This window comes from Siphateles boraxobius, unplaced genomic scaffold (assembly GCF_051911475.1).
Source record: "Siphateles boraxobius isolate OS27281-9 unplaced genomic scaffold, OSU_SipBor_1 84, whole genome shotgun sequence".
Lineage (NCBI taxonomy): Eukaryota > Metazoa > Chordata > Actinopteri > Cypriniformes > Leuciscidae > Siphateles > Siphateles boraxobius.
The window spans coordinates 2,815,037-2,842,710 of record NW_027509213.1 but is presented as its reverse complement, the minus strand read 5'-3'; the positions used below and the strand labels follow the sequence as shown (position 1 = coordinate 2,842,710).

The window sequence follows — 27,674 nt, the reverse complement described above, 5'->3', positions numbered from 1 at the left end:
CGTAGAGGATTTGTAAACATTTTCCCCACAGATACTAAACCATTTAGCATGTTATTTCAGTGCATTTTATTCACAAAGTGCCCGCAGTCCAGCTCAACCAGATGTTAAATGTGCCAGAGTAGCGCTGCGCAGAGTCATTATTCTTTTCAGCACAAACACACCCTCTTTTTATGTAAATGAAGCGTTTTACTAACAAAAATAGCGCTATTTATATGCTCACTCGGACTGCTTTAAATTTCAAGATCTTGCATATCTATTTTTATTGTTTTCACATTGGTCTCATCTTTGGTTGTTTCTATTGCCATTTTCATCTTCTTTTAGTAGTTCTTCAAAGCAAAGGATCAACTATGAGCGCCACCTAGTGGATCCAGTCAATTGCGGGCAGATGCGCAGGCGAAGACTTTAAACGCAGGCGGCAAACAATTGTCTTTTAAAGCATGTGTTTTTTATTTACATTTTCTTGTGGACTTAAATATGTTAAGCAAATGCTTATAGATTGCACCTTTTTTACATTAAATTCAACTTTTAATGTTCTGCACTTATTTAAAAGATATTTGCAGCATTTTCTACTGATCATGTAAACATTTTCCCTAAAGACACACATTTGCAATGAACTGAGCAAATAAATTCAGTGCTAAGCTCTTCTTATTCAGGAATAGTGGTGCGTAGTGAGTATTTAAAGCCTTTTAAGCCTTTCTCTGCAAATGTGGCTCTTATGACTTTATTTGCAAAATTAACTTTACTTATTTGATGTTAAACAATATTATAAAGCAAAACTGTATATTTTCTCTAAAGAAACAAAATAATTTCAATTAAATTCAGGCAAAACCTACTTCTGCATTCCAGCAAAAGCAGAATAGCTTCTCACGTTGAGTATTTAAATTGCACAAAACACCATGTGGAGAACTTTTTGCCTAGTGCAATTGAATTTCATTAAAAAAAAGGTGTTTGTGTACATTTTCTAGTGATCATGACAGCGGTAATTCATCAAATGATGGAGAAGAGAGGCGTATATTTAGATGGGTTTTGTAGACAAGCACACTTTAAGCATTTTAAAGAGCTGCTTCTGGTGCCTCGCTCGAAATTAGTTTTTTCTTACTTCAGAATTTTTCTCTTGTTTTCCAAACAAATATCTAAACATTCTTAAATCAAGATAGACTTACTTGATTATTTGACAATACTTAATATATCTTATCCAAATTAAGCAAGTTATGCCTATAACAAGAAAAATATCTGCCAATGGGGTCAGAAAAATAAACTTAAGATTCTTAAGCTATTGGCCAATATTTTTTCTTTGTTTTAAACAAAAGCTCACTTAATTCAGATTTATTTCTTCCTGAAAGCAAGACTTAATTATGCTTTTTCGGATATTCCCTTTTGTGTAATGTGTAATATAGCTGCTTTTGAATGTAAAAGGTCTGCACAGTTTCAAAGTGCAGATTGTCTCTCAAAAGAAAAAAGCGATTCTGTACTGCCTGGAACTAATTTGCATAATTCCTGCCTGTGGTCTTCATTGGCTGCTCATGAACAGTGTCGGCTTTGACCCGCCCTCAAAAACCTCTAGTTGTTGAGACTGGAAGAGTTTGGTTCGTGTTGTTTATGTCGAGAAGACGCTGTTTATTGCAAATTCACTTGATGCTCTTCCAAAGGATAAGACTGATACGGTAAAACCGGCGTTATCGTTACTGTTCGTGTCACTGTGTATCAAGTGCTGAGAAAGAGCTGAAACTCAGATATGCTAAGGGACATATGGTTTCCGACGCATGCTGTAAGTGCTCGACCAATCACAACAGACTGGGCCGCCTGACCAATCAGAGCAGAGCTGGCTCTCAGAAAGGGGGAGTTTAGAAAGACTGAATCCTTTATCAAACCGTTTCAGACCGTGAGAAAAGAGCTGATGCTGCAATGTAGGACTATATTTTGAGAAATTAGTTGGATGCATGCAAATCTATTGTAGGAGACTCCAAAACGAAATAAGGGGCCTTTGAAATAACACAATAGGAGAAAGAAAATCATTTTTGCAGCGTTGCAGTGGAACGACATTTGAGTTCTCTATGACCCGCATTTGACAAATGAAATATGACAGATCTGTGACCACACACGCCGCTTCAGAGCTTGAGCTGAGGATGAAGGGTTAAGCCACCATGTAAGTCTTTCTACGATACGAATATGGTCCTGTGCAGGCGATCAGATGAACTGCAGTAAATAATGATGATGGCCTAAAGTCTTCATTACAGTGAACCTAAGAGAAATGTGACGGCGGCGCTGGGTTCTGCGAGCATGTTTAATTATCATCTCTCATTCCTCCCTTGCCCTTCTCCAACCCCCAGCTCAACCCGTGCATGAATATGTCCAAGAAGAAATGGCCTCACTCTAATAATAATGAAAAAGCCCCATGTTTTATTTAACACAGCAGAAGAGAGGATCATTCAAGTGGCGTCAGAGTGGATGTAGCGGCGGAAATAAGTGGGGTCTTGCACAGACTCGCTCGCACATATTCTCTGCACACGCTCGGTCATGCATGGCATGAATATGTGTGTGGATGCATGCCACACGTGAGCACAGTTACGCCTTTTGCTCGTTTTGCAGGGTGAATTTGCACGTTTCTGGTGCTTGCTGCAGTAAAGCTAACTGCTCAAACGTAAAGAAAATATGTGCATATTCCTGCCACTCTGTAAACATAAATCTCTCTGAGAAAAATGCTATTGGCATACTGAGAGAATCTAATAAGGGTCGGGTCCTTGAGATGCAGTCGGCACTGCGTGTGTGTGTGTGTGTTTGAGAGCGCTGTTGGAGACTGAGCCCAGATTGGAGTGGGCTCTTTGTCCTATGGGACGTGCAGGGTCCTTGCTCTCTCCATGTCCTCATTATGGCAGACAAGGTGCTCGGCCGTGAATCAATGGCGACGGTTTAGACACTAATGCCAGCCGTATCTCGTAATAGGTGCATGTGTGTGTGTCTTTGAGTTAGTTTGTCCTGTGTTACTGGAAAAGCATGCAGTCATTAGACTCCTTTGCACATTTGCAGACCACACTCCCTCATTGCTCCGAGTTAATGGCGGTAATTTTTAATGTTGAGTTATTATGCCATAGCAGACCTGTAATGAAAGTGAAATGATGGTGATTTCAGAGCAGCGGGGTATGAAGACTGAAGCACACTTCCTCTGACTGCTGATTCTGTGCTTTATGCTGCTGTTCTCACATGTCATCTGATGCAAATATTGCGAGTGAACACAATTAAGGCTTTTATGGGCTTTTTCCACCTCTTGTTTTTGGTATGAAGATATATTCTCTGAAAACAAGTCTTTATATATAATGCATGTTGTTTAGTAAAATGTTTTTACTGTGTTGATGAAAAATTGGAGCTGCTGTGATTTTTAGAGATGCACCGATTTTAAAATTCCGCTTGAAATTTATTCAGTTCATTTTATATTTTTGACTGGCTGCAACTGATTAAAGGGTAAGTTCGGCGTTTTACAAGTAAAGCCCTGTTTTAAGATCGTTTCTGATGAAATCGATCTGTTAAGATTAAAATTTGGACACATGCTGCTGTCCCGAGAATTTTAGGTTTTTGTGTTAGCACCCCCCCCTGATACAATGGTTTCATAGGGGCACTGGAACAATCATTCATATAAACGCATTAAACTTTAGTTTAGAAAGACGTGAAAAAATCGCTGCTTTGCAACAGGTGTTTTACCATTCGTTGTAAAACTGTGGACCTATTTTTCCAAACGCCTCACAACCGGACATTCTTCCTAAAACTACGGTAAAACCTGTTGGAAAGCATCTTTTGCAGCGATTTTTGCGTGAGCATATCAGTGAACACCACAGACCACTCGGTGAGTTTCACGTCTTTGTAAACTAAAGTTTAATGCATTTATATGAATGATTGTCCCAATGCACCTATGAAACCATTGTATCAGGGGGGGGGTGCTAACACAAAAACCTAAAATTCTCGGGACAGCAGCATGTGTCCAAATTCTAATTTTAACCATTCGATTTAATCAGAAACGATCTTAAAACAGGGCTTTACTTGTAAAACGCCGAACTTACCCTTTAATGGTCGATTACGGTAAATCTATATAAAAATAAAAAAACACTAAGTCTCTAATCAACTGTTTTTGACAATGTCAAATAGATGTAATGCTTAAATGACATGCATTACAACATTATATTGTAAATTATGAAATATGCATAACGATTCATTTTGAAATTAAAATCTCTTTAATGAAGGACGGATTACTAGTGAAACAGTGCTCCTCTTAAGAGTGAAATTATTATTGTAATATTTATGGAAAAAGTCCATAAATAAAAAATTAATATACAATTGATGTATTTTTATTTAATTTTTTTAGTACTGGCTGATATCAGTAGATTTAAAGAAAAACACAAATTTCGTCAGATTAACAATGTTGCATCCCTGGTGATTTTAAAGCACTAGTTATTCCGTCATGTGTGTTCATGATTTATTAAAAACCAATAAGTGTGTTCTGTCATCTTTTCCAGTTAATAATTTCTAAATATCCCAAAATCAAATGCAAATGCAGAATTTTGAATTAGGTTTTGAGAGAACATATCTTGAATTAACTTTAAGGCCTTAATATTTTGGTTATATAAAGACATACTCTGAAATCAAGTCTTGATATATATTGCACAGTGTTAATGTTTTAAGGATGTTTGGTTGTTTTTACTGGAAAATATGATTGGCGACTTGTACTTTGATTTCTTGTGATTTTTTAGGGATGCACTGATTAGTTGTTGATTAAGTCTACACTATTTTGTGTGTTAAAATAAAAAAAAGCACACTAAGCCTCAAATCAGTAGTTTTGGTCAATGTCAAAGATATGTTTAATATGCTCAACAGAATTTAGACATTTCAGAATGAAATATGGATAACAAATCATTTTGAGATGAGGGATCTAGTGAAATAGTGCTCTTAAAGAGTTAAATATTAACTGTGATGGTCACGGAGACATCAAATAAACGTGTCCACAATTAAATATTGAATATCCACTGATGCATTTTTAATTTTGTGGTATTGGCCTATATTGGATATCTAGCAGCCGTCTGATAAATTAAACCAAATCGTGTATATATACAGAAAACCGAGATGGTCTCAATATATGGTGCATACCTATGATTTCAAAAAAAATTTGTTATCGTTTTAAGCATAAATAAATGCTAGAGTATGATATATTCTTTGAAAACAAGACTTAATCTATTTTTAGTTTGTCAAGTGCACCTCTTGTTTTAAGGGCAGACCAAACAGGTTGAGAAAGTGATTGTTTTGCAGGGAAAGGCCCTCCACTGACAGACAGCTGTCAGAGATTCTCGTTGCATCACCATCCAAATTTCGCCCTCTTCTGTGAAACCAGTGTTGAACATGCTAAATAAGGGATTGATATCGAGGATTTGACTCCTTCCTTCCGCTTCTGACAGCTCTCAGCACTGAACCTTGTTGCTTTGCTTTGGAGGAGGGCAAAAGAGACAGAGGAAAATAAATAAAGCAGAGAGAGAGAAAAGAAACACAGATCAATAAATATTTCAACAGCTGCTCCCCTCCAGCGTCTGTGAAGAAATGGAAAGGTGCAGAGTTACTGAAAGAGAATGAAAGGGATGAACAACACGGGCAGATGGAAATGAGTTCACGACACGCATCGGACGTGAACGTGACACGCGATGGATGGAGCTGAGCGCAGCGTTGTAATCAAAAACTGATTCAGAAAACCGACAGATGGCGAGTGGGGGGGCAGGAGGTGCTGTAAAGTGGCAAAGACCAGCAATAAACAAGTGCAAGATGGATTGATCTGGAAGCCTAATCATTACACACAATTAGGGCTGGCTGATATGGCAGCACACACTGGGTAGAAAGGCATTTGAGATTTTGCTGTATAACACAGTAGGTTTGTTCAGTGTGCATTACGTATTTATTTATTTTGTGTGTGTGTGTGTGTGTGTGTGTGTGTGTGTGTGTGTGTGTGTGTGTGTGTGTGTGTGTGTGTGCGCGTGTGTGTGTGTGTGTGTGTGTGTGTGTGTGTGTGTGTGTGTGTGTGTGTGTGTGTGTGTGTGTGTGTGTGTGTGTGTGTGTGTGTGAAGAAATAAATACAGAGCAGAATGTGTCCTAAACAAGTCAAGAGTCCAACTTGCGAACAGCTGAGTTTAGTTGTTCACAGCTCGACTTGCCACATATGCTTAACATAGAAACTCTTTTAAATGTCAAACATTACAGCTTTAAACACTAACAGGTATTTCCCTTTACTAAAAAACAAAACAAAACACTTTTCAACATTTACTTGCAATGTCTAGTTTTATGCAAAGCATGCTGGGAACTATAAATCCACTGGCCAATTTTCAAGACGATTTTATTAAGTTACTACTAATATAACTTAATTTTAAAAATGAAAAACCAATTAATGCAGAAATGTAAGGTTACATTACACAATTTATGTAAGGATCAACATTATAATGAACAGAACTCAAATTGATGTTTTCCACTTAAAATGTTACATTAAATCAATAAATTAGAATTTTTTTATCTTGCAATCCATGCATTTATTTAAGTTGTGGTAATAATTGCCTTGAATTCTTTTGAAAAGTAATTTCACATCACAATATGTTAAAAAATTACTTTTGAAATACATTTTTTCTTGTTTTTCTAGTTAAAAATATTTCAACATCCTCAACTTGCATATACTGTACTTGAAACGAAACATGCAAAAAGATTTTAAGGATAGTTTGAATGTGTTCAATATCGCACTCTGCAGAAAGATTTTGTTCCTTGTTTGCTATACATTTTACACACACACACACACACACACACACACACACACACACACACACACACACACACACACACACACACACACACACACACACACACACACACACACACACACACACACACACACACATTTATATATATATATAGCTCTGAATAGTTGTGCAGTGTGTTCTGTCAGGATGAGTGTTGACAGTGGGCTCCAGCACTACGACTAACGCTGCACTTCTCTCATTAAAACGTCATTCCTGCTAGACGTGGCACTAATAAGCAGGTGCTTCTGCGTATTACCTTGGTAATGAGTGGTTGTTAGCCTTGCTGTGAAAACACGGCCCTTATCTTCATGGCTTGTTCGGTGGAAAAAGTCTCAATTTGAGGTGACTGAGAGATCAGAATCTTATCAGCACCACACCATTATATGTGAAACCAACAAACATGTAAATCGCTCCAGCCCAATATACAGCATTACATTGTTAAATTCCAATGGCAGTGTGCCTGATAATTCACCGCTGAAGATATCCGCCACATCCATTTTTTTTCTTGGTCTGGCACTTATTAGATATTCCAGCTGTGAAGGTACAGATGAGATTTCTAGCAATGAGAAGCTGATATTAAAGGAATAGTTCACCCCAAAAATGAAAATTGCTCTCATTTCGCTCCTCAGATCAAGCACATAAAGAGAAATGTTTAATTTTTCTTGGATTTCTGGTTTGGCCATGGGACACACATTTACCCATGGCCGTTAAAGGGATAGTTAAAATTTCTGTCATTAATTGTTCACCCTCACGTTGTTCCAAACCTGTAAGACCTTCGTTCATCTTTAGAAATCAAATTAAGATATTTTTGATGAAATCTGAGAGCTTTCTGATCCCTCCATAGACTGCAACGTCATTGCAAATTTCAAGGCCCAATAAGGTAGTAAAGACATCGTTAAAATAGTCCATGTGACTCCAGTGGTTCAACCTTAATCTTATGAAGCGACTAGAATACTTTTTGTGGGAAAACCCCCCAAAATAATGACTTTATTCAACAATTTCTTCTCTTCCGTGTCAGATCTTCTATGCTATTCGCATAGTAAACACGGTGCAGTGCTTCCGGGTTCTGTGCCAGAATGCCGGCTTGTTATGTTTACGTTTATTTTTCCAATCAACTGATCATAATTGAAAGCCGAACGCAGAAATAACTTGTATCAGTCAGGCAGGCCATAATATAAAGTAATAATAAATAAGTAAATTAATTAAAGTAATGGAGCAGCGGCTCGGGTCTAATTTTATCAGGGCTGTTTATCAGGGTTGGATTTTTTCTTTAATAAAAAAATTATTTATACATGCCAGGTTTGGGTAATTGCATGTTGGGATTTGCAAGACCTCTAGTTCGTCCTACATTAGCCTGGATTCTATAGCTCTCGATACACCACAAGCCAGACGCACACCAACAATCTGTTTCTCATATGTCTCCCAATTGTGTGGATTATAATATTTTTATGTACAGTTGTGCTTTTGGCTGTGCTGCACTGTAAACCCAAAATAAGTTGGCAAAACTCAAAAAATTTGAATTAAGAGATTCAAAGTTTAAGTAACCGGAACTGGCAGATTTTTATTTTGTACTCATACATTTTAATTGCGCTTAACTTTAGCTAATTTGTACATTTAACTTAAACTCATCATGTAGTCTCAACTTAAATATTTTAGTAGTGGAAACTTGGCTAGCTTTAACTACTCACTTAATAATGTTGTGTTAAAAATACCCCAACAAGTAACCCAACTATGGGCTGGTATAGCACGTTCCCAACTGTGGGTTATTTTAACCCAATATGTGTAACTCAAAGTAATTCAGTGAATATTTACTTCTTAATTTGTAACACAATGCTTCGATGGCATTAGAATAGGATAGCAATTGCTGTACAACATGAGTACAACAATATAGAACATTTAACATCTGTTCTCAAACTAAACTAATGTTCCACTCGTCACCATGATGGTAGCTATCCATAACCCCCAACACAAACTCTTCTAAACTAGCATAGCTAAACATTCAACACTACTAAATCTCACACTTAATATTACTCTTGCTCACACACACACAATTTTAATTATTTTTATTTTAGCATTTACTCTCCCTTTCGAGGGTCATGGCAAAGCATGCTTGGGCATAGAAATCCCACCCCAGTTTCAGTTAAATTTAAGTTTGTCTAAATTAAAAGGAAAAAGTTCATGAAACTCAAAACAATGAAACAATTCAGATTACTTAAAATGTGTCAGTTTCATGAACTCAAAATAAATCATTATTTTGATCCTTAGGGTTTACAGTGTGACAAAGGAGTGAAACCTCCAACACTATTGGTCAATGTTTCAGTCTCATTGACAGACCTTTAAACAACATTTCAGAAAACTTGTAATGCCTTAATGTACTGTGATTAATAAACTGGACTGTGATTAATAAACTGGGAGAAGTATGGAAATATCTATTAGTTTTTCACCTGTGGTGTTTCATTCAGATGCTAAAGGCTCAGATTTTGAGGATCAATGCATGAAAACCTGTTAAAAACGCGCAGCCTGTGTCACACTAACACCATACAGCTCTTGTTATTGTGAATCAGGGAATTGTGCTAATCGGGATTGAATTTCACTGTGTGCACCGGTGTGATATTCCATTAAAGAAGCTGAGAGACGTGGAGGAATTTGTTTTGGAGGCGGCGGTGTGACATTTCTTTAATTGTGAGAAAGGAGGAGAGATCTCACGATGTGATTGAGCGCTTGTATTACCCTAATTTGCTTCTCAGTCAGATGGCAGTGCGTTATCGCCCGAGGATGTGCCACTAATTTGCTGTTGGGGGATATTTCTCTGTCAGTGCCTTGTGTTCTTTATCAATAGGCACCGATGAAGTTCCTTCTAAACATGACAAGTTGAAGCCTAAACTGGGAATATGTGATGGCAGTCTTATGTCTTCGGTCCGGTTTCCCGTCTGCATTATGTCTCTGAGCGTCGTAATGGGAAGATGTGTGCAAATGCATATCACCCTCCTGCCACACATTTTCACACATTTTCAATTTGAATATCATTAACCAATAAGTAAATTTTTTGAGCATTTTAATTAATATCTTAATGAATTTTGTGCAATATGTCCTGTTTGGGTGAGCGAGATATTCATGGTTAATGAAATTTACTTTCATTTCCAAATGAAAGCGCTCATTTAGTTCCATCTTTGCTTTTGCTGCAGAGCATTTGGAGCGTTGCCCGCACAAAAAACTTTAATTCATTGTTTAAATATTTCCATCCAATTAGTTAGTCATTTTGCGCTATATTTCTGTCATTTGCATAATCAAATAAGGTAATTAATGATTGTAGTCATATTAATTCTATATTTATTAGAAGAGCATAATTTTTGTCATTTTTCCACAAGCTTATTTTATCAGGCAATTCCAACGGCTTAAAACACAGGAAGAGTGCAGCTTTCTGAGTGTGTGTGTGCGCGCACGTAAAATGTATAGCAGCGTATATACAGTACAAACAAAGCAAAAAGTTTTTGTGCACTTCAGTCCCACTTAAAAATATGTACATTAAATTTAATACAGCATATTAAACCAAGTGGCATCTATAAACAATTGATGCTATTTTATTGTCATATCAAACCGTATATACTATTAAAGAGCTTTTGAACAATACTGTTTTTGAATCCAACAGAACCAAGGCTGCACATATTTGATCACAAACACAGTAAATATTGTGAAATATTATTACAATTTAAAATAAGTGTTTTCTATGTGAATATATTTTAAAATGTAATTTATACCTGTGATCAAAGCTGAATTTTCAGCATCATTACTCCAGTCTTCACATGATCCTTCAGAAATCATTCGAATATGATGATTTGCTGCTCAAGAAACATATATATTTTTTCTTGACTTTTTTGATTATTAGAATGTTTAAAAGAACAGCATTTACTTTAACTAGAAGTCTTTATGTCACTTTTGATCAATTTAATGCATCCTTGCCCGAATAAAAGTATTAATTTCTCACTGATCTCAAAGTTTTGAATGGTAGTGCATCTATATTATCATTTTTTTTTTGTCAAAATATTTTCACATTTAAAGATAAATATATTCTTCAAAGGGAAGACAAAAGGTCTCTTGTTGTCCACATTTCTGTAGGATGTTCATCTCAATAAGCTAGGAGGAAAGCTGGAGAACCATTTGTTTGCAGATTCCCCTTGCTTTGACATTTTGTATCTAATGCAATGATATTTAGACATTTTTAAGTGTGACTTAAGTGTCCAAAAACTTTTTTGGAGACACTGTATATCCTGCACAGCCTTGTTAGAATTAAAGTGTGCAAACTGCATTCTGAAATTCACTATTCTTAAATTTATCATTTAAATGTATAACACTAGAAACATTTAAGACTGAATCCACCAGAAACTTTTTCACTGTTTTGACAGGCGATTGACACAGATTGGCTGCCGCTTGTATTTTTTACTTCAAGTTTGCTCAAAGTTCAACAACTTTTCTCAACTTTTTGACACTCACATCACATTTTCAATTGACAAGGCTGTTGATAGCTTTTGGAAATAACACAAAATCTTCTGTAAATCAGCCAAGCGGATATAGTTATCGATGACAATAATCTCAAAATTGGTGATTTATCGGCCTGGCTGATGTATCGGTCTGTCATTATAAAGGAATATTTCATTATCCCACATTGACTCGGCTAAACTATCCTGATGTTTGACAGGCGAAAGCCACACTAACCACAATCGCTCTCCTGACCTTTGCATGGGCCACATCCATTCTCCATTAGACAATAATGAGAAATTCACAAAGGCCAATTAGCTGCCTAATCTTGGGAAAAACTGTCATGATGCAGTTAAGATTTTGCTGACAAGTCAATGATCCAATGGATACAAACTATTTTTTTATATTAACACGGAGATAATTCTATTTTCGATGAGATTTATGGTTTATTCTGATGAGTCTGGTGAGCTTTTCATTTCTATTTGTCTGTCCATCTGAACTCTCAATGGATATCGATCTGTTTACCCCAGATCTCTTAATACAGACATGGGCGATGTGAAACCGATATATGTGTCGATTCTATCAAGTTGACCTGAGAGATAGAGGCTAAGATCCATCACGCTTGGCAAACATTGACTAAATGACATTATGAAACTCTGTGCAGTAAAAATAGAGATTCAATCCATATTGTCTCAGACTCTGCTGAACAAACCAGGATAATATTGCATACAACATTTGAGAATAAAGCTGTGTTTCCATCCCATGTATTCAAGAGAACAAAATCGTCACTTCCTATGAAATTGGTTCAAAATATCAGTAATAAAAATGGAAAAATTACTTGTAGCTCAGAGCGTGCAGACGAAACGCAGTAAACTATATCTAGTGTTCGGATGCTGGTGTTTGTGAGCACAATCGTGTGAGACGCTTCTTCAACCAAATCATTCTGATCACTGACTTTGAATTTCCGAAACACCAAACCAACATTTGTGATGCTGTGATGTGATTGGTCTACTGGTTAAACCAATCAAAGTCACGTGATTGTTTTGTTCCACATCGAGGAATTTATTCGGTAAATGTGTTTCCATCCTACTTTATGTGCATGTCTTCTTATTGGAGAAAAAATTTATCTGTCTCAATTGAGTGCATATGTTTTTTAATGCACATTTTTAGAAGTGATGCATTGCATATCTTGGAGTTTCCATCCATCGTTTGTTTATGCTTTATCTGAAAATGTGCATAAAAATAGGGGGATGGAAACATAACTAGTGAGTGTTTAATGTCAAAATGGGTGAGTAGTTTGCGCTTTTATTCTACGTTGCTTTATTAAAAAGTCAAGATTTTAGGTTAAAAAAAATTTGAATGCATGAATAAAACTGTATATTTTAGGTTTTTAAAGAGGTGTTCAGCTAAAAATGAATATTGTCATTGATTTCTCTTCTCGCCATCAAGTTGTTCCATAACTTATTTTCTAGGGATGCACCGAAATGAAAATACTTGGCCGAAACCGAAAACCGAAAAAGAGGATACCAAGGCCGAAAACTGAAACACCGAAATAAATGATGCCATTTATTAGTGCCATTGCATTTATGGCTATGACTGTGTACTAACTTTACTAAAATCAAGGCATTGCAATTGCATAAATTAATATTAACGTTTCAAAGAATAAATCAATTAGCAGATTGCAACAATGCACAGTAGGCCTATAAAATTTTTACATTTTCCCTATTATTTTCTTTTGTTTATGTTGATTTAAAAAAGTCTAACTTAAAATGTAGTTTAAGCATATGTTTTTTTTAATCAACATCAGGATTTTGGGTTCAAATTTATATGAATGCATAAAGGAAAAAGTCATGTCATTGTTTTCTCACCCTCATGTTGTTCCATAACTTATTGTCTTCAGTGAAACAAAAGAAAAAATCCTTTATCATTTATCTCTTTGATCTTCATTGTATGGCCAAAAAACATGGAATATCTTTTTTTGTGTTGCACAGAAGAACAAAGTTTCACTATTTTAATCACCCTTTTTTCCTTCATCTTCACTAGCTGATTTTGCAAATGCATTTAAAAAAAAAAAAAAATTTCCACATAGTATCTCTCAATTAATATGAGGTCATGAAAATATACAGTTGCATGGAAGGATTTAATAACGTCTTTTTAGACGAAGTTTTGCATGTCCCATGTCAACTACTCCACGTCATCTAGAGTAATAAGTGTGTTGGGTGCTGCAGCCTTACCTAATATTAGCTCATATTTGTCTGCCCGGTCAAAACTGCCAAAAACTAGCTTTGGATGTGTCTAGCTTTAATACGCAGACATGTCAAGGAAAATGGATTTGTGGCATTTTCCGGCTTTATTTAAAGCATGCTCAGCACAAATGCCAGGAAATCTGACTTCCCGGCTGAGATTTCAGACGTTGCTTCAGAACAACAGGTTGTGCATTTGTTTTTGTGTGTTTCAGAGATGATCAGTCATGTGTGTTCATGATGGATAAAGTTGAGGTAGACCGTTCGTGTCATTGACTTGCTCTCAGTTTGATTTAAATCTGTACACATGCACTCTAGATCCGATCGATTCCCCGGATCGCTGTTTTATGACTATCTGCACTGCCTGGAAAGGTCGATAATTTTTCATTAATCATTTTGTGATTTAATGAGTTGGATTGCATTTTGTTTTATGCCACATTTTGAGAATAGTTTTTTTTTTTTTTTTTGCTAATTATTGCCGGCATGAGCCATAGTTCAAACAATAGTGAATAATATAATTGAATTCAATGTTTCACTGGCTTTTATTTGTCCTCAAAAAGCAGCAAGACTGTGATCTTGGCACGGTAAGTGTGTTTAGTGACAACAAAATACTTTCTTGTAAAATGTATTACTCCGAGGTTGTCCTTTCATAGCTTGTTGGTTCATGTTTATGTTTAATTTAATCATCACCTTTCTCTTTCCATTAGGAGAAATAGAAACAAATAAGATAATAATTGTCATACAAGTACAAAACTATGAAATTAATGTGTATAGCAGCTCAGATAATTTGGTTTGCCAAGAAATGATGATAAATGAATCATGGCATAGTTTATCATTAAATATATGCATATTTATCATTTATTTTATGCAAATAATCATATTTTCAAAATGCATTTATTCAAATGACTTAGCATCAGCATAAATATAGTCATAAATCTGGCTGTGGAACAAGCAATAGTCGATTAGTTAAAATGTATGAGATTGATGACATTTATAAACCTGGTTAATGTGTATTTAAAGCATTCAGTTTATTAGTACTATTACAGAAATATCATTCTTGTTTGTTTACGTTTGGCTGACAAATACAGTATGCATCACACTAAGTATAATAGTGAAAACTGTGTAATCTAAATGCATGGACATTTTATATGCAATGAAAATATATAAATCCTACATTTAAACCTTAGTATTTTTTGAGTGTATTGAGATATCTGACTTTTGTTTGCAGACTTTGGTATCTTGGCAAATCTGAGCACTGTGTGAATTTTTTTATTTTATGTGTAACCCAAATGGATGTTATATGCATTTCAAATACATAAATCTTAAATTTATGCTTACATATTTTTTTTGAGAGGATTGAGATCTTTGACTTTTGAGTTGAGTTGAGATCTCTTCTGAAACTCTGGATGAGACATGTATGAGATGTTTTATTTCTGAGAGAAACCTCTGAGAAGAATACGACTTCAGCAAAAGTGTTCACTTGCTCTCCATTGAATCTCATACTATGTCTTTTGTGTCATGGGACTCTTGTGCATTTAAACCTGGATGACTTTCTTTCCCCTATTGAACACAAAAGGATTTTTTTCCATGGAATGGTAATTTTTTTCCTATGCAATTACAATGAATGGAGACCAGAGCTTTCAAGCTTCAAAAAGGATGCAAAAGCACCATAAATGCCATATTGTAAGTCTTGTGAAGTCATACTGTGAGGAACAGACCAGAGTTATTCCAGTAATAGCACCTTTAAGCTATTCATAGTGACCAAAATTCTGGCATATAGGAACATTGACATCTTCACACTTTTTTCAAATATGATCAAAAATGTGTTAAAGTATTTTGTCAGCATATTGCGTAGTTGTGCTTTAACCATTTTATTTATGATAATAACGCAATAAAACATGCCAAATTGTGCGGACATACATTTTATTGTCCAGGCTGTCATGCAAAGGAATCATGAACAAGAGAACCAACAAAATATTAATAACTGATTATGTTGTAGCCTAGTCAATGTATGATTTTTCCAGTCAGCTTTTTTTTTCTATGCAATTTTTTTCATGTAGTAAAATAAACCCTGTAGCTGTAGTTTCCCTTTTTTGCCAAATATGTTTGTCAGATATATGTCTTAAACAAATTTAGTTTTGTTCTTCCTTCATATTTAAAGGGTAACTAAACCCCTGGTCAGAGCCGGACTCCACCCACTGGCAATATTTGAAAAATGCTGGAAAAGTGGGCAGAGCCCAGCGGAGGGGGTCGTGCACCTGAGACGCACCTCTCTGTATGGAACCTGCCTATGTCACCAACAACCGCTGCGTCACGAACCACCGCAAACATCCAATAGGAAAATTCCACTGCAGTAGCCACCGTTCAACCTAAAGAGGGCAGCACTCAGATGTTTTCACCATAGACTGTAAAAAAATATGGACGTAGTATCCATGACGTCTCCCCGTAGGTTTCTGAAGAGCGTTTTTGAAGCCTAAAGTGGGCGGAGTCACTCGTCGCCATCTTGGAAGCGCGTCACAGTGCGTCACTCCCGGATAAGCGAAAATGGGCAAAAAGGCGGGACGTGGGTGGTGTTGAGGTGCCTGGATGCTGAAACTACGCCCGCCTAGCTCGACGTGATCGAGTTTGCTCAGGCTAAGCTAATGTGCTACTGGCCTCGCGCTAAAGTGACAGCTGACTTGAAGTAGACCTAAAGCCAATAGTTAAAGTTTATGTTTTTGCCCTTGGAAATACTATAATAGTTAAAAGACATAACTAACCATGAGACTAACGTGTATTGTGATGCATTATTATTCTCATGCAGTAACTTACAATATTTGCTCTGAGTGTGTGTGTGTGTGTGTGTGTGACAGTGATAAATGCGCATACATGTCAGTCAGCGCGGCAATGCACGTCAAGTTCGTAGAGAGCTTTATTCAGTCCATTTTAAATTCTGATAGATATTACCTAAGAAGTTCAAGTAATGCACTAGAAATCCGCGCTCATTTAAGGGACGAAAAGAAAGCACTGACACCTGCAGGATTTAATCTGACGGTAACGTTACTTTTTATTGAACACTAAAAGCATATTATAACATAGTCTATCTGCTCCGTAAGATCAACGGTAAGTTACAGCAGAACGAGTGTGGCCTCTATACCTTAGACGTTTTTAAATCTGAACTCCAAAAAGCAACGATATTGTCAGACATCCATGAGTGCATGTTCACAGAGGAAAACAACTGAAGAACAGCGCTGGTTGTTCTCTCGATACTCGACAACGACGGAATCCAACGGCGTGGGCGAAGGTATAAGGGCGGCGTGTAATAAACTGTATGAAATAATCCCGAAAAGAGTACAAACACGGCAGAGATGACAAGTTCAGCAGCTGGAATCAGCTGAGGTGACATGATGGCTAACAGAGAGCAGACAAACGGCTAGTAATAACAGCAGCGGCAATCCACCTGTCACTCAAGTGGCCACGCCCTTGATTATGCAGGAATTTAATGCTTAATATAATTTAAACGGATGAGTTATAAAAAAATTCACCCCCCTCACAGTTGTCATGAAGGGCAAAATTAGCTGTATAGACCAAAACAACTTAAGGCACCAGGCTGTAAACATAATTTTTTCGGCTGTAAAGTTGGGCATTTTAACATGGGGGAGATACAGATTTGGCTCACTTTTGCAGTCAGCCTCAAGCGGCCAGTCGATGAATTGCAGTTTAATTCACTTCCGTGTTGGTTTCAAGAGGGAGACAGGGAGGTTGCCGCTTGGTTTTCACACCATATATTGTAGAATTAAAACACTTTATACACAAATGTCAAAAAAGTTACTCGAATCAATGAACAGCATTTATGAAGCTCCATTCTTACAGATCATTAACTAAAAAAAGTTGGTTTAGGGTTTAGTTACCCTTTAAAACATAAAAAAATATCCTCATATTTTGATGGTCTAATCAAACTTGTAGGGCCATTAAATACAAATATCCCCTCCAGACGTCACTTTTTGTCCACTACTACTGTATATGCATTTGATCAGTTGTGTCGTGTCTGAAATGTAACCTGTGTTTCTTCTTTACCAGCGTATGTTAAGCATTTTTTGTTCCAAGGTTGTCCTTTCATATTGTTGGTTCACGTTTGTGTTTCATTGAATCATCACCTTTGTCTTGCCATTAGGATAAATAGAAACAAATAAGATAATAATTGTCATACAAGTACAAAGCTATGAAATGAATGTGTATAGCAGCTCAGATAATTTGGTTTGCCAAGAATTAATGATGAATCATGGCATAGTTTATCATTAAATATATGCATATTTATCATTAATTTTATGCAAATAATCATTTTAAACCTGATTATGTACGTGTGTTTCTTCTTTCCCAGCGTCTGTCCAGTAAGCAGCTTTAGTAGTGTGATGTCTGTTGCAGGAGCATGGTTCAGTAAGTGGATCACAGGAGTGATGAGCATGCTTTACTCAGTGGAGTTAGTGTCGTAACCCGTTACGACTGCCGGCTTTAATCACGACAGCATCGGAGGTTTAAACCTGGGCTCTCTCATTACACCGGAGTCAAAGCACTTTCACACCCCAGTTAGTGTCATATTCCAGCGGTGCCGGTGTTGTGTAATGCACTCAAGGAGCGCTAATGTTCTGCCTCATCGCGGGGCGACCGCATGTTTATTAAATTGCGGGGTTGCACCAGTTGGCCTGAGCCGTTTTGATGGTCCTCTGTTGGGTGATGTGTGTGTTTTGGCGGATAAACATGGCGCCTCTGTTTGCTTTCGCAGACTCTCTGTCTCCCACCTGCTTATCCTCACGGCATCCGACAGCGCAAATGCAATCAAACACATTTACTCTCGCCGTGCACACACACACACACACACACACACACACACACACACACACACACACACACACACACACACACACACACACACACACACACACACACACACTGTTGAAGAAACGTAGATTTCTCAGACGTGATCAGTTTTCAAAATGAAAATGATATCATAGTCTTGTCAGTATTTGTACTGATAAAGAAGTCATTGAGGCATTTTTTTGTTGCTACGGTTGGAATAAATGTGTCCCTGTTTCAGGTTTTGAAGATTGAGGAACACAAGTTACAACATAATATACACGATTTCAAATAAGAATTCCTTTAGTTTTTTATTTAGAAATGCATCAATAGTATAATTTTGGCCAATATCATTTAAAGTTGAGGTCAGAACGATTTGCTCAAGCCTGCATTTTATATAAAAAAAATAAAAAAGAACAGTAATATTGTGAAATATTTTTGCAATTTTAAATGCCTGTTATCCATTGTAATATATGTAATGTAATTTATTCCTGTGATCAAAGCTGAATTTTCAGCATCGTTACTCCAGTCTTCAGTGTCACATGATCTGATTCTGATTATTATGTTTTTGATAATTATGTTGAAAACAGTTGTGCTGGAAACAGTAGTACAATTTTCAGGATTCTTGAAAATATATTTACATATATATATATATATATATATATATATATATATATATATATATATATATATATATATATTAATTATATATTGCAACACAGATTGTTATTTATTTAGTCATACAGGTTTTTATTTTATTCATTTATTTCGCCACACCGATTGACACATAGTTTGCTTTGCTTTCTTGCCTTAAAGAACAAAAACCCATAAACCACAAGAAATCATGACATTAATCATCAATAATAATTTCAATATGTCGACATCCCTATAATAAAAATTTAATTTGTAATGTATTTTTTCTTTCCAAGTACCCCCTGTGCGCAGCTGATGTACCCCGGATGGGAACGGCTGTTTTAGAAAGTGTGTGTCATGCTTTTCCGGTGACATACAGAGATCAACAAGGTTTTCTTTCAGCCCACGCCGAGATCTATGTTTGAAAAAGTGCTTCTTTTTATGTTGGATGTGATGCCAGCAGTTCTTAAACCACCAACTGTTATTTTACCCAGAAAGTTGGCAAAAAGGTCTGAATCCATAATAAAGACGCACCAGGCAGCGCAACAAGAAACCCAGAAATGTGTAATATAGCGGAACAACAGACGTTGCTATTCGATTTCTCTGTGGACCCGCTAGTTAGTGGAAAAACAGTGGGTAATTTCTTTTTACCAGGGTTGTGTGAGAAATCACAAACATACTCAATTCAGACGGGATTAAAATTGCAAAGTACAGTATGTCTGTCTATGCAACACTAATTTACCTGAATCCTCAGGGAAACCAGTCCTGTCCGACTAGGGCTTAGAGAGCAAAAAAAAAACATCTGCTGGTTTCTGTTGGTCTTCTGGGACGGTTGTTAATGCTGGGATGTTCTGGAGGAGACGAGACCTGGCTTATCCCTCATCTCCCTGTGTAATACGAGCCCGTCTGTTCTCATGGAGGTTAATGGGAATGACACGAATATTAATACCGCCATTATTGCAAAGCCTTAGCTAATGCTAAGATGTGTTTGAGTTTGACTCGAGGAAAGCAGGGACCAGGGTCACGCTCTCGGTCGGGTCGCTGACTCCCTCCATCGCCTCTTAGACGTGATGAACACCCAGACTTAAGATTCATTCAAAATCATAACACCTCCTGCAAATTGCTCATGACAAAGTCAGCAGTGTTGAGGCTGTAATGTCCCTACATGGAAGAGAATTAATCAAGGAAACTTCAACCTTCTGGCTAATCAGAGATGATATTAGTCAAGCTGAACGTGATGCGTGCTTTAAGGAATACTTCACCTAATAAAAGCAGTTCCATCATCATGACATTTACTCACCATCATGTTGTTTAAAACTCATATGCCTTTTTTTTTTTTTTGCAGAATCAATGATCTCCAAAAATGACAAAAGCATCATGAACAGGCTCAAATTTGCTTTGTTATTGGCTGAAAATGATCTCGAATTTTGTTCTCCACATATCAATAGATGTATAACCAATGGTTTCAATGATATCAGACCTTTCGGATCTAAAAGTGGATGTAATTTAGAAGTCGTCTCAACGGAGGTAAATAACTAATTTTCACACATACTTCACTATTGTTCAATAGTTTGTTTTTGAAAGAAGTCTCTTTCTCTCTCAACATACAGTAAAAACAGTAATATGTTAAACAGTTATGGCAAAGCTGGATTTTCAGCATCGTTACTCCAGTCTTCAGTGTCACATGATCCTTTAGAAATCAGTATAATATGATGATTTGCTGCTCAATAAACATTTCAATGTTGAAAACAGTTGAGCTGCATCATATCTTTGTAGATTTTCTCAGGATTCTTAAAAGAATAGAAAGTTCAAAGGATTTATTTGAAATAGAATCTTTTGTGACACCCTAACTGTCACGTAAGGAATAATTGACGACAGGCCGTTGATGACCATTACACCTCGGGTGTGCATTATTTTTCTAATAACTCAAGGGCCTGAAGTCAATTATTCCGCTTATGCTACAGTTACCACACCTCAAACATTGTTCAGATGATGCATTTAAAGAAGTTTGTCGAGTATTTGTCATTAAAACGATCTTGTATGTAGGACTAATTTCTTACATATCTTATCCCATATCTCCGTTGCTAATTCCAAAACGTCATTTTAGAGTTATTAACGGAGGTTTGAGCTCCTGATAGCAGACTAATGCAGTTATCAATGCAGTTATTAGTGCAACTATTAGAGAGACAGAGAGAGGTTGCAATAATGAGACAGAAAAGCATGTGCGTCAATATTATTTAATTTATTTATTAGGCTATTTATTTATTTGTTATTGTTAATAGGCTAACAACAAAAACACTTGCAGCAGGACTTCCTATGTATTTTCAATTTAATTTTCTACTGATTATAGATAGGACTATATACTTTATTTGTTAAAATTAAACTGCACGTTTCCATTGATTGTGAAGTTAGACACCGATTATGGCAGATCAAGCGCATGGGGCCGATGTTAGCAGAGGGATTTTTCCTGGTGATCATTGGCTTGATTTTCGTTTGTACTTTTGTTTCCTGAGAGGATCAAGCTCCATTTCTTTCTTTCTTTAGCGGAAGGTGCCCAGTAGCTTCTCAGGCTTGTTTTTACACTTGTGCCATGTGACAGACATGATGTATCAATATTGTCTGTAATTTTTTTTTCTTGTCATGAATCGTATCCTATTTTCGGTTATTAAAGTTAACTACGCACAGTGATATGGAGCTGTAATGCGGTCAAACCGACCTGGAACTGCTTTAGCCGTGCGTTTCCCTGAGAATTATTGCACATCTTAGATCGTTCTCAACCAATCAGAATCAAGCATTCAACAGCACTGTAGTATAATTTTAATTAATGTATCCTTGCTGAATCAAAGTATTAATTTCTTAAAGAATTTAAAAAAAAATACCAACCCCAAATTTTTGAATGGTAGTGTTAGAAGTGACTTCAGAAGAATTCTGATATATTGGCAATATATTTTATAAGTCATATGGACTACATTAGTGGCCAAAAGTGACTAAGATTTTGTAAGCATATTGCCAGTGTTGGGTGTAATGCATTACAAAGTAAATAATGACTGTAATGTAATTACTTTTCCCTTGAAAAGTAAAGTAAGGGATTACTCTTAATTATTCAGTAACTTAATTACATTTACCTCTGATGTAATTGCATTAAATAGTGTATAGACTATATAACAATTCTATAGTGGATTTAGCATCTGTTACGATGTAGGCAGGAATGAAGCAGAGAGTGAATCCAAATGCAAGCACTTTAATCAAACTAACAGGTAATCCAATGGAACTCAGGACAGGGACAGGAACAATGAACTGGGCATAACACACCATCAAACAACGACCGACAAACACCAACTGAAGAACAAGGGTATAAATACACAGGCAAACAAGCTAAACAAGATAACAAGGGGGCGTGGCTAATCAGAAACACATGGGGAGACTAATCAACAGAACGTAGAACATCTGAACATGTAAAGACAGGGAAACACATGACAGACAAGAACAAGGAACAAAACACAACGCCCACACCATGACATAGCCGCCGCCGCCGTCACAGACATCACACACACTGGCTCGGGAACAGACATCACACACACTGGCTCGGAGGCGGCCATCTTGTCCATAGACACTGGCTCGGAGGAAGTGATGTGAACAGTCTCTGGATCTGCAGCAGTGACGTGAACAGTCTCTGGATCGGCAGACGTGACTTGAACAGTCTCTGGATCGGCAGACGTGACTTGAACAGTCTCTGGATCGGCAGACGTGACTTGAACAGTCTCTGGATCGGCAGACGTGACTTGAACAGTCTCTGGATCGGCAGACGTGACTTGAACAGTCTCTGGATCGGCAGACGTGACTTGAACAGTCTCTGGATCGGCAGACGTGACTTGAACAGTCTCTGGATCGGCAGACGTGACTTGAACAGTCTCTGGATCGGCAGACGTGACTTGAACAGTCTCTGGATCGGCAGACGTGACTTGAACAGTCTCTGGATCGGCAGACGTGACTTGAACAGTCTCTGGATTGGCAGACGTGACTTGAACAGTCTCTGGATCGGCAGGGACCAGCGGCGAGGACTCTGGGCTGACAGGAAGTACAGGAAGGACTTCCAGGCATTGCGGGACGCGGGAAGTCCTCTTCCTCCTCCGTCTCCGAGAGCGAGAGGGCGCTGTGCTGGACGGAACCAGCGGTGAGGGCGCTGTGCTGGACGGGACCAGCGGTGAAGGCTCTGGCTGGACGTGGCTGACGTGAAGCTCTGGCTAGACGTGGCTGACGTGAAGCTCTGGCTGGACGTGGTGGACGTGAAGCTCTGGCTGGACGTGGCTGACGTGAAGCTCTGGCTGGACGTGGCTGACGTGAAGCTCTGGCTGGACGTGGCTGACGTGAAGCTCTGGCTGGACGTGGCTGACGTGAAGCTCTGGCTGGACGTGGCTGACGTGAAGCTCTGGCTGGACGTGGAAATCCAACTGGGCGTGGAGGTCAGATGACGACCTGGCGTACCGTGGGAGGAAGCTCTCCAGACATCGGGAGAGTGACTCTCTCCAGTCCAGACCAGAGATATTGGGAAGCTCCCTCGGGCTGACCTCCTTAGCCCGCAGCCGGTAACACAATTTAATTGCCTCATCTCCGAGGGAGCAGGAAGAAGCAAGAGGAATAAATCCCCACGTGAACTGAAATAAATCAGGGCTATCCAGGGCCAAGGCTACGATCTGACCCGCGAATTCCCGGCTCATGCTGGGGAGGTCAGATGAGGTCCGTGCTGCTGGATTCATTTTGGTCGGTTGTTCTGTTACTATGTAGGCAGGAATGAAGCAGAGAGTGAATCCAAATGCAAGCACTTTAATCAAACTAACAGGTAATCCAATGGAACTCAGGACAGGAACAAGGAACTGGGAATAACACACCATCAAACAACGACCGACAAACACCAACTGAAGAACAAGGGTATACATATACAGGCAAACAAGCTAAACAAGATAACAAGGGGGCGTGGCTAATCAGAAACACATGGGGAGACTAATCAACAGAACGGGGAACATCTGAACATGTAAAGACAGGGAAACACATGACAGACAAGAACAAGGAACAAAACACAACGCCCACACAGTGACAGCATCAAAACTTTACATCTAGTGTTAAAATGTATGTTTTTTTTAATGTAACCTTCTCCCTTCAAATATACTTTGGTCTATTCCATGTCTATTCTTGTATTGTTCAACTGGTCGAGGTTGATATGAGATTTAGAAAGAATAACTAATTAACTACTAATTTGTAATAATGCAATACTTTATAGAGAGAGTAATTAGTACAGTAATCTAATTACATTGTTTAAGATGTAATTAGTAACTAGCAATTAAGTACTTTTTTAGAGTAACTTACCCAAATTGTGTAGTTGTGATTGAAGTCACACAGTCACAAATGAAATTGACAAATTTTGCGGAAATCAGTTTTGGCTTGGATGTCATGCAAACAAATTACGAGAGTATTTTTTTCACTCAAAAAAATATGAATAACTGATTATGTTGTGGTCAATGTATGCTTTTTCCTGTCAGATTTTTCCGTGCATTTTTAAAGCCTCTTGTAGTTTTTGTAACATAATTTTGTCAGATAAATACCTTTCCCAAGCTAAGTGTTTTATTCTTCCTTTAACTCACATTATTGTCGGTTTCTTGTCGCCACCGAGACTCCATCGCCAGCCATGTTGGGTCTTTTGTTCTTTGGACTGAGTTACAGTCCCGCCCCTTCAGAAGATCATCATAAACCCCTGCGGGACCTCGGCTGCGATTCCTTTCCTCTTTCTCACCGCACGCCTCCAGTCGTATCACAGTTCCAGCCGCTGCTTAAAAATTCATGTGTGTGGATTTTGGGTCATTAAAGAGCAATCACTTGGGTTTCTTTAATGAAATCCAATATTCATGAAAATGGATTTTTCTTGGCCTGTTTTTTCTTTCCTCGCCATCCTTGGCTGTGTTTGCTTGCATTTGTTGGGTTTGGTTAAGAATAGCAAAGGTTAATGGCATCCTGTATCGTGGGGCCAATTATTGCAGGAGTTGGCAGCGAAGACGGCTAATCACCTGATGCTTGACGCCTCGGGTTCGTCGCCTACGGTTTGAGATGTGAACGTTGCGTCCAGCGGCAACGCAGTTCCATTGTACTTATTCACTGTACTTCATCTTTCCTCTTGAATAAAAATCAGCCAGGTTTGTGCAGGAGTGGCACTGCAGTATTGTGAGCTGTGGTTGCTACTGACTTTAATTAGTTGGAGTAGTTATCGTCAGCTTCAGGTGGCACTGCCAAGCACCTTGAATGCAATATAAGTCGGTTTGGATAAAAGCGTCTGCCAAATCCATAAATGTAAGTAGTTTAAAATTGGCAGATCCAATTTGGTTGGTTAGTTTCTATGCAATTTCTTTAACTGTTTAGAAATTAATTGCATAGAAAACACCTATGTTGTACACCATTATTTGAAGATTTTTTCCAACCAGTCTGCATGTAACGGTAGTTATGTTTTTTCTTCCCTATTGTGACGTATATCCGAGAGAAATGCTTCTCAAACAAGAACAAATGTATGGCGGGGCTTGATTTTGTCCATGGGGAATTGATTGGGTGGTTGTGGTTTGCTATTGGTGGATCTCATGTGATTGACAGGTTGCCCCGCCCTCGGCATAAGAGAAGAGAAGAGAAGAGAAGAAATGCGAGACAGAGGGGAAGTTATTCTGATTCAAGATTACGCGGCACATGAATTTAAAATGAATAATGATGCGCACAGATAAATCATTTATAATAAATACTCCAATATTCCATATACACATGTGCGTAAAAACTCACTTTCATGTCAATCAGACAGACTTGTGATTCTTTGCCAAATTAAGCTTCCAAGACTAAAAAAAGAGCTAAAACTGTGTTGTTTTTCCCATTTAAGCATGCAGAAAAAACCCCAAATATCATGAGATATGTGATGCAAGATGCGTGTGGACGCAAACCCAAGATGAAGGCGGTAAAAAGCAAAACTCTTTGAAACAAAAATTTAATGATGACTTCAAAATACACATGATGGCAATAAACAATGACATCCAATTGGGTGTGAATATTGACTAAAGAGTTTGAAATTCATAGCGGCTGTTTTCTCAAATCCGTCCCGATAATTACAGCTCCCTTTTCTGCTATTAAACATATTTTTTTTCTTGTCTTCTTTTACCGCCAATAATTGCACTGCTGAAGCACAGATCCATATTGTTAGTTCCTGCGGTGTCTTGCGTTCGCTTATGGCTGCTTTGTGTTTTGTTGTAGTATGTTATAGCACAATTACATACTTCAGTGAAGCGCGGAGGGTGATCTTCTCTCTGTGTGTCTGATTATGTTTTATTACAGTCGTTTTTCATTTGTCGTCGTCCGAGACCATATCACTGGGCGGACCGGAGAGACTCTCTGAGCAGCGCTCCACACTTTCTCTGCATCTCTCTCTTTTTCGCTCTGTTTTTCCACCCTGTAGGTATTCTGTGCCCACATATCTTTTTCCTCGCGTTGGGTTTCTCCCAGGCCACATTGTCGGTGGTGAGGCCAAGAGAAGGCCATGCAGCGCTCCACAGCATGAGGGTTTTGGAGTGCAAATGCAGAGGTAGAGGAAAGAGCACAGAAATTGTGTGTGTGTGTGTATTTATGTATTATGCATGAAATGAAGTGTGTAGCCACACACATGTGTGTCTGTGAGATAGAGAGCAGCGGTCCTCTCAACATGTGGGTTGCGACCCAGAAATGGGTTGCGGGTCTTTTCTGATGGGTTCACGTACTGTTGGGAAAAACACAATGCTAAATGCAATAATAAAACGCAACCAACCATTGCTAGGATAACAAAACAAGCTTAAAATAGGCTCTCCGAAAATAGGGTTTAACAAAACACCTAGACTAGCTGTGCGCCGCTTTTTACAGCCTTGAGATGTTGACTTCGTCATTTTATGAATTCAAATTGCATTTAAAAATTGATTTTTACAGTACATTTGGTAAATCAGAGCAAAACAATAAACTGTTTTTAAAATAACACCATGCACAACACAAAGTGTTTATCTGGTGTACAAAAGGCTTTAGACACACTTGCACTGATGCTGTAATGCACAATTTCACTGTGCATCTGTGTTTTTTATTTTAAAATGTACTTACCAATGTTTACCTCGTAACTTATGTCACTGTTGATCACATTTGGGTTATTTTTACTAACTAAGGGCACGTTTACACAACAACGATGCACTAAAAATTGAAGTTTTTCCTTTGCATTTTTGAAAAATTTCACGTACAGTCGACGTTTTAAAAACTAGCCCGTTCACGGGGAAAATGACTAAAAACACAGTTTTATGCATGCCTGGTCAGTAGTTGGCGATGTCAATTTGTAAAGAAACTCTACGCGCCTGTGGACATTCTTCTACAGAGCAAAAAAATCAGGGTAGCAAAAGTATTGAGTAATTTTGTCAATCTTAAACTCATGTATCCTCACACCCTCTTTTTAAGTCCACAATTGTTGTTTTGATTGTCAAGTACTTGCGCATGCCTATAGACTTAACACATAATACACATGCGCATGACGTCACCGTTTTCACAAATTCACGTTTTTGTAGTTTACATGGAAACGATAATGATACCGTTTTCAAAAGTTCGCATTTTTCGGCCCCCAAAACGCATTGTCGTGTAAGGGTGTGTT

At 37.9% G+C, this 27,674-nt stretch overlaps 1 protein-coding gene across 2 annotated transcripts in view; it reads left to right on the top strand.

Annotated features, from left to right (window-relative positions):
• iglon5 (IgLON family member 5) overlaps nucleotides 1-27,674 on the top strand; it is a 212,197-nt gene that overhangs the window by 7,509 nt on the left and 177,014 nt on the right. Inside the window, exon 1 of one of the 2 annotated variants that reach the window (XM_077221625.1) lies at nucleotides 26,485-26,600. The exons of the other annotated variant lie outside the window; for it this stretch is intronic. Within the exon in view, the coding sequence (XP_077077740.1) occupies nucleotides 26,573-26,600 (28 nt within the window). The 5' untranslated portion in view covers nucleotides 26,485-26,572. Of the gene's footprint in view, nucleotides 1-26,484; nucleotides 26,601-27,674 lie in introns of those variants that run through there. 2 annotated transcript variants of the gene reach the window in all.